This window comes from Pelecanus crispus, chromosome 5 (assembly GCF_030463565.1).
Source record: "Pelecanus crispus isolate bPelCri1 chromosome 5, bPelCri1.pri, whole genome shotgun sequence".
NCBI classification, from domain to species: Eukaryota; Metazoa; Chordata; class Aves; order Pelecaniformes; family Pelecanidae; genus Pelecanus; species Pelecanus crispus.
Window position 1 is genome coordinate 61,772,948 of NC_134647.1, and position 14,575 is coordinate 61,787,522.

The 14,575-nt window shown below is 45.4% G+C and overlaps 1 protein-coding gene across 2 annotated transcripts in view; it reads left to right on the forward strand.

Annotated features, from left to right (window-relative positions):
• Positions 1–13,576, forward strand: part of WLS (Wnt ligand secretion mediator) — a 35,534-nt gene extending 21,958 nt beyond the window's left edge. For both annotated transcript variants that reach the window (XM_075711117.1, XM_075711118.1), the window contains 10 exons: positions 4,799–4,923; positions 6,127–6,288; positions 7,304–7,440; positions 7,834–8,002; positions 8,183–8,280; positions 8,607–8,670; positions 9,520–9,663; positions 11,215–11,298; positions 12,772–12,925; positions 13,467–13,576. In XM_075711117.1, the coding sequence (XP_075567232.1) occupies positions 4,799–4,923; positions 6,127–6,288; positions 7,304–7,440; positions 7,834–8,002; positions 8,183–8,280; positions 8,607–8,670; positions 9,520–9,663; positions 11,215–11,298; positions 12,772–12,925; positions 13,467–13,576 (1,247 nt within the window). The remainder of the gene's footprint in view (positions 1–4,798; positions 4,924–6,126; positions 6,289–7,303; positions 7,441–7,833; positions 8,003–8,182; positions 8,281–8,606; positions 8,671–9,519; positions 9,664–11,214; positions 11,299–12,771; positions 12,926–13,466) is intronic.
• Positions 13,577–14,575: the final 999 nt, after the last annotated feature.

Sequence of the window (14,575 nt, forward strand, 5' to 3'; positions counted from 1 at the left end):
CTCTCATGGGCAGGATACCTTGGAGAAGGTTGGGAGGAAGTGTTGTGAGCTTGGAGGGGATTTTTTTTTTTGTTTTTTTTTTTAATTATTTAATTTTTGGGCTGGTCTGCTGCCATGGGTCTGGGCTATTTGCATTTGGCAAGCTGCGGTGTTCTTAACAGGGAACATCAGTCCTTCTCTCTGAGCTGCTTTGCAGCATGACCTTCTGCATGCCAAGAAATAATTCACTGGTATCCGTCCTTAGCTGGAGCAGAGACCTGGAGGCTGCTTGTTCCCTGACTGCCACAGGCTTCAGGAGCCCCCAGAGCTGGGCTCTTCCTGCCTCAGTTTCACCTTGTGGAAAAGTAAACCTGAAATTGCTTAATATTGAATTGACGTCTAGGAATGTAGTGTCCCTGAGAAGTACAAAGTGATGGTTGCACTGTGCTGGGCATTGGATAATGACACCTTTATTTATCAGACGGCGTAACAGTACAGAGGGGCCTTTACAAATTTTCAGTCTAAAACAAACCAACTTGTTTTCTTCTCTTTTTATATCTAGTGTACATAAAACGCTAGTTAGTGAGAATGACTTCTGGTTTCTTTAATGGGAAAGCAATTGTGTACAGTCGGATGGCTGAGCACTGCAGACTCCTGTTCGAATTCATCCAGTTTTGGTCTCTTTGGTAGGTTTTGTAATTTGAGAGAGCTGGTGAAGCATGGAAGTGTAAATAATTCTAGCATTTCTTCTGTTTGCTTGCATATGCTTCTTTCCAGACAGCTGTATTAGTATGCAGCTGGCACAGAGCCATCTTCTGAAACAACTTCTCTATTTTTAGACTATTGTAATGTGAGTGAAGGTATCCTCTGCTAATATCACACTATGAAGCGAGTCATGGAAAAGGTCTTGGGCGCTGAATGTCTGGCAGTAAAATGCCAGCGTAAAAAAAATATATTGGCGGTGCTCGGAGCATGACAGGTATTGGAGAGTCCCTCGTGTAGGGAGGTCACGGCTCTGACCTGCTTCGGAGCACCTCATAGCCCTGTGAATGGACAGTCATGGAGAAAGCTCAAAGCTGGGAAGCCCCAGTAGGAGCGTGTCTTCTCTTCATTGGTCATCCCTGGAACACATAATCATCTAAACAAACCTGTCTTATTTCTGTAGGGTTTTTAATACAATCCTATGATACTAGTGAGGTTGTTGCCCAGCACCTGAGCTGCTAATAGAGGGGATTTACCAGGCTCCAAATTATCGAGATGTTATCTACAAGATCTGTGAAGACAAGATTCATCTCGAGCATGCCATGAAGAAGTGCTCTGATATGGTCCTTGTGAGATGAAGTTTCCTGGCATAGGCAATTTCATCTTTTGGTACTGAATAAGACAGAAATTTATACCTGCTTATTTCTACCTTTTATTGTTGGGGAAATTCTGGAGAACCTTGATTAACGTGTAGAGGAACCAAATAATTGCTTTTCTCGAACATGTTAGCATCTGGGAAGCTGAGCACAGGTTTGCAGTAGCTTTTTCTCCTCCTTCCTTGCTGTGTTCTTCCTCTTCTGCTGTGGCTCAGCCTTGAATAATTAAAATACTCTGCTCTCTCTCAGCACTTCCAGAAGTAAAAACTGGCTTGACTGTCAGTCTCTTGCCTCCTGTTCACTCCTCCCATCCACTGTTTTGATGGTAAATAACTCTGTTGTTTTAAAACACCTTTCTTCTATCTTGAAGCCGAGCATGGTGGAACATCAGCTGCTCCTCATCTCCTTTCCTTCATGCAATGTATGCATGCAAAGGCATGTAGCCTGCCCTTAGTATTCACAGGACTTCAGGAGTGTTAGTGCTGTGCAGGAGAAGGGCACACACACCCAAATCGTCTATTCACCATCTGACATTTTGGTATTAATGTGAATAAGTAACGAATCTTCTTAAAATGCAGTTCTCTGGCAAACAGTGTGGCACTGTCCTTATTTGTTCCTCTCAGACAACGGGGACTGCTAATGAAAGGCTGCTATGGACTGGCATAGGAGTATCAGTCTGCTGTGCTGAAATACACACGCGTATATATATACATGTGTGTGCATGTGTATGTATATGTCTGTATGTATACATACACATATATGTATTTTACGTTGACAGTCTTGAAGGGTCTTTGTACAAAACTCTGTTCTAATGGGAGATGTCACCCTGAGGCAGAGACTGATGGAAATTCAGAGGGAGATTCTAATCCATTGATCTGGAAAGGAATACACTAGCATATCTTCTGCCTTCTGGTTTTCATACTCGATGGCAGCAGCAACATTTGGATTGCAAAGATGAAATAATGAAAGCTGTTTTTATTGGATTTAATCCCAAGCATTCCAGTTGGTTTTATGGCTTCTGAAATTAAGTTTGTAGTTCTCTTTAGCTGGGCCAAGTTTAACTTTATGTTCCCATTTATCTGTTTTGCTGGTCTTCTAAATAGCGGATCTGAGATGGCAAATTCATGTTTCATGGAAACCTAACTAATGACTGCTGTGGAAAGGAACTTGTTATCAATCTGGATGGTACAGATCACGTGTGCAAAAAAAAAAAAAAAAGCTCAGAAAAATCTTGATGCATCCACATTAAGGCATAACAGAGCCACCTCCAAACACTGTATAAATAGCAAGTCTAAACCACAGATACCATCCACGCCCCTTCCCATCATTTTGGATGAGTATGCCACCACATATTCTCAACAAAAATATAACCGAAAAAGATGACAAATATATGGGACATGCAGCGCTTGAAAGACTTATGCTTACTTACAGACATGAAAAAGCCTCCTTTCAGAATTATGAAGACCAGATTTTTCTTGGAGCTGAGCTTCAAAGCTCATCAAGTATTGATGTGTCTTTGCAGCCCGTTCCCATGTGCGGGCTGCTGCTGTGAGAGCAGGCAAGCCCTGTTGTCATACAGGATGTTCCTGGTGAAGAGCTATGGGCGTTGGCATCGTGCACGCCTTCCGCATCCTTGCAGGACAGAGCACATACGGTGTCTGCCTATGCAGTGACGCAGCCCTGATGGAATGTGCGTATGTGTGTGTCAGCTTAGATCTGCAGAGGCATTTCCGACCTCCTGAGCTCAGGAGAGTGCCACTGTGCGCTTCCAGGGAGCTTGCAAGCATGAGCTGTTTGCAGCGAGAGCATGGTACTTCGACACCAGCACAACAGGTGGTTCTGTAGCCATCTTCCAATGCTTTTCCAATGGCTGTAGCTCTCAAAGTTTAGTGATGTATTAAAAGAGGCTAGGTTGTAGCACGCACATGCTTGTTTCAGAATGTGTTCCTCTTCCAGAGCATTCCCTGGGATCTCTGCCAGGTAAATAGGAGGATTTTACATCTGGTAGAGTTGGTACAGGCTTGCCTGGGGTTTTTAAAGCATGTTTCTGTGTTGCTGCTTGGCAGGCTTCAACTGTAACTCTCGATTTCATGAACTTGCTCAGTTATGGCACTTTAATAAGTCTGTTCCAGCCCCATTTCCTTCTTGCAGCGGTGACCTCTTGGCAGCATCCTAGCAAGAGCATGTTTAAAAGCAGTTACACCCCGTGGTCCTACTGTGAACATGTCCAGGAGAGGATGAGCTGACTGTTTCCACACAAATATGATGTGGTGACCTTACCTGGACATATAAACTCTGCATGTGTTTACTGATGTGCAAGTTGGTGCATCTGTAAAGGCAGAAACAAGCCAGTGCTGCTGTGGGGTGTACACATGGAGGGGAGGGCTTCAAAAGTCTTATGTAGAATGACTGAAGTTAAACAACACATACAGAAAACATCAACTCCATCCTCATTTCTGAGGTTATAGACAATCCCTTTTTTGAGCAAGTCCAGCATAGTTAAACTCCAATTTTTTATTTTCTTTTTAAAGGAACTGTGTATAGTGTGTTCTTATTACTCTGGGAACACTGGCTTATCTTTTAAGAGCAGAGGATCCCAGGTATGGGTAATTGTGAAGTGATTTGGACTTTTGGTGATGCATTTTGACTTTTCCCTTTTTGTTTCTTTCATTTAAAAGCTCTCTGGTAGAAAATGTCTTTGTTAAGGGGCATATTCTAGGCCTTTTTATTCAAGATGTTGGGCTTCAACGTTTATGGATGGCGAACATACAGCCAGAAGAAACCTAAGGTTACATTGATAGATGACTTCTGCTATCATGTCTAAATGAACAAAATGTACTATTAGTTGCATGGTTGCTCCTTTATACGGTTCATCTAACTATGTATACAGTGTATACAGTTGTATACGTAGTGTTTTTTGTGGTTTTCTGTAACAATGCTATTTCAACATCAATTTAAAGCAAATCCTATGATGCAATATAGTCATTTCCCAAAGTGGAAGGACCTACTGCACACCCTTGCATTTCCTGCAGAAAGTCTATGTTGAAGCCTGTCCTGTTGTCCCTCTGCCAACCCATGGTGAAGATGCTGCTGGATGGATTTCTGGCTTACTGTCTGTCTCTGCAGCTGTCTTGGTTCCAGTTTTATATGAATTATTGTTTCTAATGTTATATCAATGAATAATGCTCTTCACCGACAACCATGACATAAGCTGTAAGTCATGATATGTTATAAAGATATCGGACCTTTATGACCAGGAAAAGTTCTTTCTTCTCTACTAGAAAGGAGATAAATGTTTTGAAAAAGGTAATTTGATCTGTATTGTTTGGAATGCAAAAATTTCCATTCCCCTCTGTAGCTGGGTGCCTCTCAGGTCCTGTCAGTGTCTAGAGGCTCTCCCACCCTTCTGACATTCGGTACCATTCCTCTCTAACAAGCCTGATGTTTTCTTACTCTTGCAGAAGAAAACGCAGAAATTACGCTGGATGTGTCATTAGCATATCGCGATGACACGTTTGATGATTGGGAAGAAATAGCACGTGCAATAGAGATCAGGAAGCTGAAATGCACCTTTGGCTCACCAAAAGTAAGGTGTTTTGATGATGCTGGAGGTGGGGAGGTGTGGGAGCATGGTGGGAGTTGTCCTCTTCCTTTCTTTCATGGTACTTCGTACAAGCGCTGAGTTGTTTAATCATAATTGTCAAATATGTCAGCTGTCTCTTGGCTCAAAATCTTTGAAAACCTGATGAGCTCCACATGCAAGTGGTTCTGTTTGGTGATGCAAGAGAAGGGGATGAAGTCCAAGGCAGACTTAAAACTGTAAGGAAGAAAAGGTGTGAGGACAACACACAGATCCAGGTGCAAGCAGAATCATCCTCTGCAGTTGTGATCAGGCTGGAACTTGAACGCTTTGAGATCTGTATATGCCAAACTGTCCTAGAGAACTTGGACCTTTCCATCTTGTGCTTCTGTGATGGACAAAACCTTGTTCTTCAGGAGTGGTGAGGAAATAGCCCACCAGGGACAGCGCAGCACCCAAAGAACCTGGAGAGGTGGGGCAAGAGTTTATTAAAATAACTTAATGCCTCAAGTAACAAAGCTTAGGAGCAGAGAGCACAGCTAGCAGTTGAGAACAGAGCATCTTGTTTAAATAAAGATATTTCTTTTTGTGCTGCGGACTGTAATTCCTGTGCTTAAATTAACCTGGTGTCTCTTTACCATGTTTTTCAGCTCTGTGTCTTGTTCTCCCATTTCACAGTCCCTTTCAGCAGCCTACTTATGACTCCAGCAACGCCTGCACTCTTCCATACAGCCACATATTCACAGTAAATACATATGAGGTGCACAGGAGAGTACTGCTAGTAAAACAGGACTTAAGAAACTCCACATCAAGACATGTGTGAGGGGGTTGCGTATTTTGTTTTGGCTCAAGTTGTGCTTGCTGAGGGAGGAAGCCTGGATCCCAAAGTAGCCTTTCATCTTGAAAGGCTCCCTTGACTTTAAATATATTTAAGAGCCTGAGACGTGAACCTGCTTGAGGTCAAACACTAGTGACTCAGTGACCCAAAACAATCAAAAACTTGACCAAAAATGTCCCCAAACTGCCGATGTTCTCCAGACTTGCACAGACTCTCCCCAGGCAAAGGCTGGAGTTAGCAAACAGGCTCTCAGTGCTAGCAATGGTTCCAGCTACATTCAGCGTTAGGGTTTTTGCAGACCCTCACCATGGAGGGTGTGCTGGCCCATCCGAGGCTGACCACCATCTTGCTGCTCTGTGTCCTTTCACTAGACCCTGGAGTCTGAAGGCCGTCACTACGACTGTGACTTCCTTCCCTTCATGGAGATTGGCAGCGTGGCTCACAAGTACTACCTCATCAACATCCGTCTCCCCGTGAACGAGAGGAAGGGCATTAACGTGGGCATTGGGGAAATCAAGGATATCCGCCTCGTGGTAAGTGTCCGTCTTGCTTCTGTCCGCACTCACCACATCCCAGGAGAGCGGCTGTGCCCTGTGATGCTGCCGTCAGCAAGGGCATCTCCCCTGGGGCTGCTGCAGCTCCTTTCTTGATCTCTTTCATCCACAGCAAACGTCCTACTGTTCATTGCAGGTAGCTCCTGCCTGAAAATGTGCCTTTCCTCCTTCCTAAGGGATGCCTTATTTGACTGCTCTTTTCTGAGGAGCCCTCCCTAAGCCTTGAGCAGTGCCACCCTCCCGCACTGCCCAGTGACCACCTCCAGAGCTGGGCTCTTCCCACGGCTCTGAGAGCTCCCCTCTGTCCTCTCCTCCCTGCCACAGTCTGGCTTGGGCACAGAATTCTCCACCTGATTAAGCCCTGCCTCTCGTGGATAGGAGCTAAGGAGGAACAGAAGAGCAGAGTTCAGGGGGGAACCTGGTCTGTCTTGGAGCTGGCCATCACCGTGCAGATGTTTGCGATGGCTGCCAGCTATCCCTGCTCCTGCCCTCCCTTGAGGCTTGGTGGCCATGGGTGCTTTTCCCAGCTGGAAAACCACCACTGTCCCTCTCAGCAGAAGCAGTGAGCCAGCTGGCTGTGGTGGCTGCAGACAGTGGTGGGAGGGCGTATGTCCGGAGACATGCGTTAGTTTGGCTGATGCGTTTCCCACCAGTGGTGACTTCGCTTCATGAGTATCCTGTTACTTGTCTGAGAGCAATTCTGCCAGTTTTTTCCACACTGCATCAGAGTGCCCCCCTCTTGACTGCTTTCTGCCTCACAATGGAAGCTGCATGTGTTGGCATTTGCTTTCAGGACTTTTGAAGCCTCCTCGGATGGCCTGGGTGCTATGTAGGGACCTGCTCCCTTTCCTGTGTTAGGCAATCTGCATCTTTCAAAGAGCATCTAAGTGCGCTTACATGTACTGCCACGAACGTACCTCTCCTGTAAGGAGAAGCACAGAGTAATGATGTTAAACTCTGTACAGCTGTTGCATTCCACTTTGGTTTTCCTTAGGGCATCCATCAAAACGGAGGCTTTACAAAAGTGTGGTTTGCCATGAAGACATTCCTCACCCCCAGCATTTTAATTATCATGGTCTGGTACTGGAGAAGGATCACACTGATGACACGCGCTCCTGTCCTGCTGGAGAAGTGAGTAGGGGCTCGCACGCTGGGTAAGGTGACCCTCAAGCAAGAGGACTCTGGCTGAGGTGGTCACTGCTCCCAGGCAGAACCCATGTTTGGGGAGACAGGGATCATCTCTTCTCTGTCCCCTCCCTCCACCCAGGCACACTGGGAGCAGGAGCCATCCATAGCTTCTCTTTTCCTTCCCACTAAACCCATAGAGAATGAGTAGCTGCATTTGCCTGCAGCTGCTTGGAGAGGCCCAGCCCCAGAGGGTTTGCTGGCAGCAGGTGACACCCCACTGCCACTGCCCAAACAGTGCCAGATTTTCCTCTGTTGCTCTTCCTGCACAGCTTTGGCTTCTGGGCTCTGTGTCCTTGCCTTGCAAGCTGGGAAGAGATGGTGTTTCTTCTTCTCCAGGGTCATCTTTGCGCTGGGAATTTCCATGACGTTCATTAACATCCCCGTGGAGTGGTTTTCCATCGGATTTGACTGGACTTGGATGTTGCTCTTTGGAGACATTCGACAAGGCATTTTCTATGCCATGCTCCTGTCGTTTTGGATCATCTTCTGTGGAGAGCACATGATGGTGGGTACAACACAGAAGGGAGCGTGGTTTCTAGCCCCACTTGCAGAGATACCTGGCAACTCCCTTGTACTTGTTGAGTGTTGGAAACAATGCTGTGGGGACTTGCTTCAGGTGAGAGTACTTCAGGATAACTTGCTTTTCCTTTTTCTCCTGCTCCCCACCTCTTGATCCTCCGATTAGGACCAGAATGAGCGGAATCGTCTCTCAGGGTACTGGAAGCAGGTTGGACCCATAGCTGTTGGCTCCTTCTGCCTCTTCATCTTTGACATGTGTGAGAGGTAGGTACAGCACTGCTCCCAGGGCAAGCCTTCCCTGTGCACCTCCTGCAGCAAGGACCAGCAGTTTAACCCCTGTGGCTGGATGCACAGCCCCATCTCATGAAGTGAGGAGAGGCTCATGTGAGTGCACTGAAACATGCTGGTGTTTCCCAGCAGCGTATCTTGTCCCACAGGGACATAAAGAAATGCTTCCCACCTCATCTCCTCCTTGCCCACATGGGAATGCAGCGTGACTGGCCCTTTCCAGGCTTCAAAGTGGGCAGGCATGGGGCGCTCTGAGCTTGTTGGCTTCTGTGGCAGTTCAGTGTTTTCTCTCCTCTTTGTAGGGGAGTGCAGCTGAAGAACCCTTTCTACAGCATCTGGACCACCGAAGTTGGCACGGAGCTGGCTGTATCCTTCCACCTGGCTCAGGGCAGGCTCAGTCTGTGTCAGTAGGAGAGGGAGATGTGGGGAAACCCTCCTCCTTTTGGCAGGCTGGGGCTGTGAGGTGGGGTTCAGGTGCTGCAGGAGGTGCCAGTGTTGTTTGAAGAAGCACTCCTGGCAGGTTTGGTGCTGGGTACCACCAGGGACTGGTGCTGTGCTTGAGGAAGTCACTGGAGAACTGAACTTCTCCTCAAGATGTCTGAGAACTGGGGGGAAGCATAGGGGATTTAGGTCCTGGGTGTCATCAGGATAACCCCTGAGCCAGTGCTGCACCAGAAGCACCCACTCTGCTTTCCCCCCCAGCCCCAGCTGTGATGGCATCTGCTCCAGGGCCCTCTGTTTGCTGCCATTACTTGGGCACATGTTGCTGAGACATCTCCATGAATTGCCCTTTCAGGTCCCACTGGAAGGGCTTGCTTTCACTGCCATTAATTTTGATTACTGGATTGAGATAAGCTAATGCGATTAGTCCCCCTTCTGCGGCATCCAGCCCTCTTGCAGCAGGCTCTCTGAAGATCGTGCTGGTTGGCGATGGCTTCCCAAATCTCCTCTGCAGTTTGAGAATGGGAGACATTTGGGTGGATTATCCCTCCTTGCTGCTGTGCCAAGCACTTGGGACATGTACTCCCTACCGAGCCAGGGGGCTCAGCCAGCCCTGCCTTGGTCATGGGCAGGCTGCTGTCCTGAGTGATTGCTGCCCACGAGAAGTTTAAATATGATCTTTGGGATAATATTTTAATAACTGAGTCGCCTGAATAATGTTTTCTATTATTTCTGTTTATCTCATACCGTTTTCTCTTCACTTGCGCTGCCCAGATGGCCTTTATTATAGTCGCAGGAATCTGCTTGTGTCTCTATTTTCTCTTCCTGTGTTTTATGGTCTTCCAAGTGTTCAGAAACATCAGTGGAAAGCAGTCAAGCCTCCCAGCAATGAGCAAGGCTCGCCGCCTTCATTACGAGGTAATGTCCCTCCTTGTTGCACAGATTCTTTATTTTCAAAATGCATTTTTGACCTTAAAGTCTATCCTGAGACCTTCTCTATCCATATAGTCCTGAATTGGAAGATCTGATCTGTATTGGCTTTCTTGTGTTGGTCAAATCCCCTAAATGCCTTTTTGTTTGACTGTTGTGAAGTTTCTTCTTTATTTGGGTCTTTAGTCCCAATGAAGTATTTTAAACTGTCAGGAGGGTGTGTAAGATAGCTTTTCTTTTCTATAGAAGAGTAGTTGCCATCTCCCAGCTTACTGAACAGTGTTACAGGATAGAAGAAATTTGGCCAGACTACCATTTAAATTACTATGGAGTGCAAGCCCATAAATTCCCTGTCCCTCCATTTCTCCTTCTGTAATATTAGCAATTGTGTTTAATGGAAAGTGCTGCTAAGACAACCCTGTTTTTTCCATGGCGTGAATTCAGATTTTTGGGGTTGTCTTTTCCTAACCAAGTTGCAGGAGGGAAACTGTTCTGGTAGCATCAAAATGCGACATGTTCAGCTCATTATCCCTGGTTTTAACCCATGATTTTGTATGTTGTTTCTGTCCTAGCTGTCTTTATCTGCTGTAAAATGCGAGGAGCTAACTTAACAGCTTAAGCTATGAGTGTCTGTTGTTTCCATGGGTGTATAAATATTTATCACTAATGTTGTTCTTTTAAACAGTGGTCACTTCTGATTTAAACAGGCCAGTTACCACTCATCAGGAATGCACACAAAAAAACCAGAAAGTCAGACTTGTGAGAATTTGAACAAGATCTTGAGCATTTTTTCCATCTTTCCCCTTAGCAAGAGGCACAAGACTTCAGCTCGTATTGTACAGCTGCTGCAGCCATGCTCTATATACAAACATCTAGCAAGCATGAATCTGGTCTGGAAGGGTTAAATTAATAGCCATTTGTTGTCGTAGTGTGGCATAGTAATTACGCACACACTGACATTTCCACCAAAATTCCAGAAACAGGTTAAAAAAACCCAACGCTCACGTAAAAACAAAACCTAAAGAATAAGTGTTGAGAATTGCTGCAGTTTGCAGCCAGACAGACCGTGGAGGTGAGGATTGGTCTGGTACCAGTACCCGTGCTGTAGAAACATTGACTTGTCTTGCTAAACCGTGCAAGCTCTCCACAGATGTTTGTTTAAGAAAAGCTATGAGCTATCAGGCTGGCTGGTGGATGAAAACCATGGCTTACACTGACATGCCTCTTCTTCCACATTAACTCTTGGTAAATCAGTCACAAACGCAAATGTAATGGAAAGCAAGAGCTGTCCAGACATGTACACCCCGCTCGGAGCATCCGGGAGGAATGCAGACGTGTGGGGAGTGGAGAATATGGGCTGTCGTGAACACAGCACAGAGGAGTGGGTGGAGGTTGTTTTGCTTTGGGGTTTCGTGGGTTGGACCCTTTTTTTTCTTTGCCTTTTTTTTTTTTTTTATACTTGTGTCTTGTATACACTAAAGACAAAAATGGTTTTTGTGGATTCTGTTAATGTGACCAGTGACATTTCTCTCTAAACAGGGGCTGATTTTTAGGTTCAAGTTCCTGATGCTCATTACCCTGGCTTGTGCAGCGATGACGGTCATCTTCTTCATCGTGAGCCAGGTGAGTGACGAAATTTGGCTCTGTCTGAGAACATCAGCCTCCGATTCCCTAACCACTAACAACATCGGCTCACTTGCTGTTAAGACAAGGCATGACTGTTATAAGCAGATTTGATAATAAGTTGCTTTTTAAGAAGTTGTTTTCATTTATTTGAAGCACTGCCATAAAATTGCTTAGGCTGAAGCCTTCACAAAGGCCTTTGGCTCCCAGTAAGGTTTGGGGCTGTGCTGTTTGAAATATCAGCCAACACAGTTTAGTCATTTCTGAGAACTCAGCAAGAGGAAAATCTTCTGTTCACATTGAAAAAACCCAGTGGTTTTGTATGCCCACAGAGAAATAACAGAATTCAATCTTCCCTGGGTTGACTTTGCAACCCTGCTGTTTCCAACAGTATCTATACGTATTTATTCTGAGCTCTGATGCAGTCTCTGTACAAATGAGCTTGTATCGCTACTTAAATGTATATCGATGGTTTACTCCAAGTGGCTTTTAAGATTGCATCTGTTTCAGAGATGTCTTTTCTAGTTGTTCCTAAGCGTAGGCAGCTTGTAGCTTCAGGAAAGCCATGAGCACAGCCTCGCAAGTCCAGTATTGCAGAATTGCGGGTGCAGGAGCAGTTTCTCCCTCACTGTACCACTTACCCTTTGGGGTACACAGCGGGTCCCAGTGCAAAATACAGCAGCAGATATTTTGTTCTTAAAAATCTGTTAGGCTGAAGCAATGGTTTGAGAAATGCCACTTGGCAGTTTGATTCATCATTGAGTGCTGGTGACCATAACCATCCCTGCGTATGGGCAGAATGCAAACAATCTTGTCCAGCTACTCTCTTCCAGCTAGTTTAGCTTTTGTCTTTCCCCCTTATGTCTTTTTCTTTAATGGAAAGCCAACGTTTCAGTGTGAACAGTCTGAGTATCTTCAAGTAATATTAATATTGATGATATTTTCATAAATCTTGACAAATCTCTGCATGTCTGAGGCTGATGCTGTCAGCCTAGGCCTCTCGTAAGACAGAAGCAGCAAGCACACATTCAGCACATTAGCTCTTCGCATTATTCATGCTGGTTTTCCTTCTATAAAAGGTCTATTTATAGAAGTCTAATGTTTTCAGATGTAACTAGTTGTCTCCTAGGTACTGCCCTTTATGTGGCAATCTTTGCTAACACATCAGTTATGGCAGAGATACACTGCAGAATATGAGAGATTTGTCACATTTAAGAATGATAAATCAAAGTTAAAGAAATCCTGATGCAGTCATTTTGTAAGGACCATTTATTTGGCCTCCAGGCTAAAAAAGAGAATCCTAGCCTGACTTCTGCATCACCGAATCTGTTATCCTCCATTTACTCAATCCTGTTGAATTGATGCTGTTCTTACTGATTTACTCCAAGTTGACGCTTTAGGGGGTCACTTCTGTATTTTAACAGAATTTGGCCTTACTGACCAGCCAGTGCATGTCTGCTTTCTCCCGGGCAGGTGACCGAAGGCCACTGGAAGTGGGGGGACCTAACGATACAAGTGAACAGCGCCTTCTTCACCGGCATCTATGGGATGTGGAACCTCTACGTCTTCGCCCTGATGTTCCTGTATGCACCATCGCACAAGAATTACGGTGAAGACCAGTCGAATGGTAAATGCCCCAAAATGATCCGAAGGCTGTCGTGGGAATAAAGCAATATAAAGTGGGTGATACCGCGCATGCTTTTTGGTTTTGGCCAAAGTACACATTCAGCACCTTGAAATTTTATGCAAATGATTGTTTGGTTTTCCTAGCAGACATTTTAATTAATGACTAGGTTAGACAGGTTTGAGTATTTAGCCAAGGCTGTCTAAAGCATTCTAGATGTTTTTTGTACTTTTTAGCATTGCTCAGTTGTAATTGTGTAGCGCAAATGGAGGGACGAGGAAAGGAGAAAATAGAAATCTGGGTGAGTGAAGAATGGCAATGCCATTGGCATCCTTTATCAGTAGTCTTCAGTAGCACAGAAATCATACTTTACTGATATGGTTGTATTTAAATAACTGTAAATAAAAGTATTTATAGAAATGTTGCATAGTCCATAGCTCAGGTAGCTCTTGAGGGCCTGGAGGGAATAGAATGAATCTTGTGCTTTCTAAATGTCAAATATTTCATTGTAAGACCAGGCCAACAAAATAACTTCGCTTCTCAGGTGACCTGGGAGTAAACAGGGGGGAAGAGCTTCAGCTCACCACCACCATCACCCACGTGGATGGGCCGACGGAGGTTTATAAGCTGTCTCGCAAGGAGGCTCAGGAGTAATGCTGAGATGGCCTCAGCTGGGACCGAAGACGGGGGTGGAGAGCAGAAGACAACACAATGCCCTCCAGCAGGAGACCTCTCTGACCTAACTTGCTTCTCGAACACCCTGTATCTAGTGTATTTTCACAGAGCAGTGACACCGAGCAGAACATTTGTAAACTCTTTAATATGGTGTAGTTATTTCTGGGGGGAGGGATATGTATATTGTGTTACACTCAAGCACGTAAAAACCTGCTAGAAAAGCATTAAGGTTGCAAAGTCGCACATTCAGAAGTTAGGAAGGGGCAGAGCTGACACTGGGCAGTTTCTATTTGGCTACCGTGTGCCTGTGCATAAAGGTGGTCCAGGGAGCTCAGTCAGTGAGCATGTATTCAGTACTTCGAGTTTTCTTCTTGTGTACAACTTTAAACAAGGTGTTGGTTGGGGGTGAACTAAAGCCTCATTTTAAAAACACTTAATTCCACCATCTATAATTGTATTGAACCTTGTTTGAGGTCTTTAGTACACCCCTGCAACTCTGCAGCAAAGCTCCGTCACTTGAATGAAACACAGCTGGGGAAGGGAGTAGACTGTAATATATCAGATTTTAGTAGAAGCAGCAACATGCTTTCTCAGTAGGTTTTACAGCTGTTTGTTAAATATAGGGGAATATAACAACTGGATGCCTGAGCTGAGTTGCAGAAGAAAGGAGTGCTCCTGTCCCGAATTACCAGAGGTACTGGTCTCACAGCTCCTGCCTATTCTCGGCCCCTTTGGCTTCCTTTGCTTTTGTTGTCCTCCTCCATCTTACTTTTTTGTTACGGCTCCTTCATTTTATGCTGCTTACGTGTTATGGGGAGAAGAGAAAGGCCACGGGAGGGACGGTGCATTCTCGGTTCCCATACTTGTGAGCTGGACAGAGGATGCTGGGCAATCCCACTCCTCCTTGCACTGCCGGGATGGAGCATGCTTGGCAGAGCTGGATTCTTCCAGGGATTATCAGACTTGAAAAAATCCGCT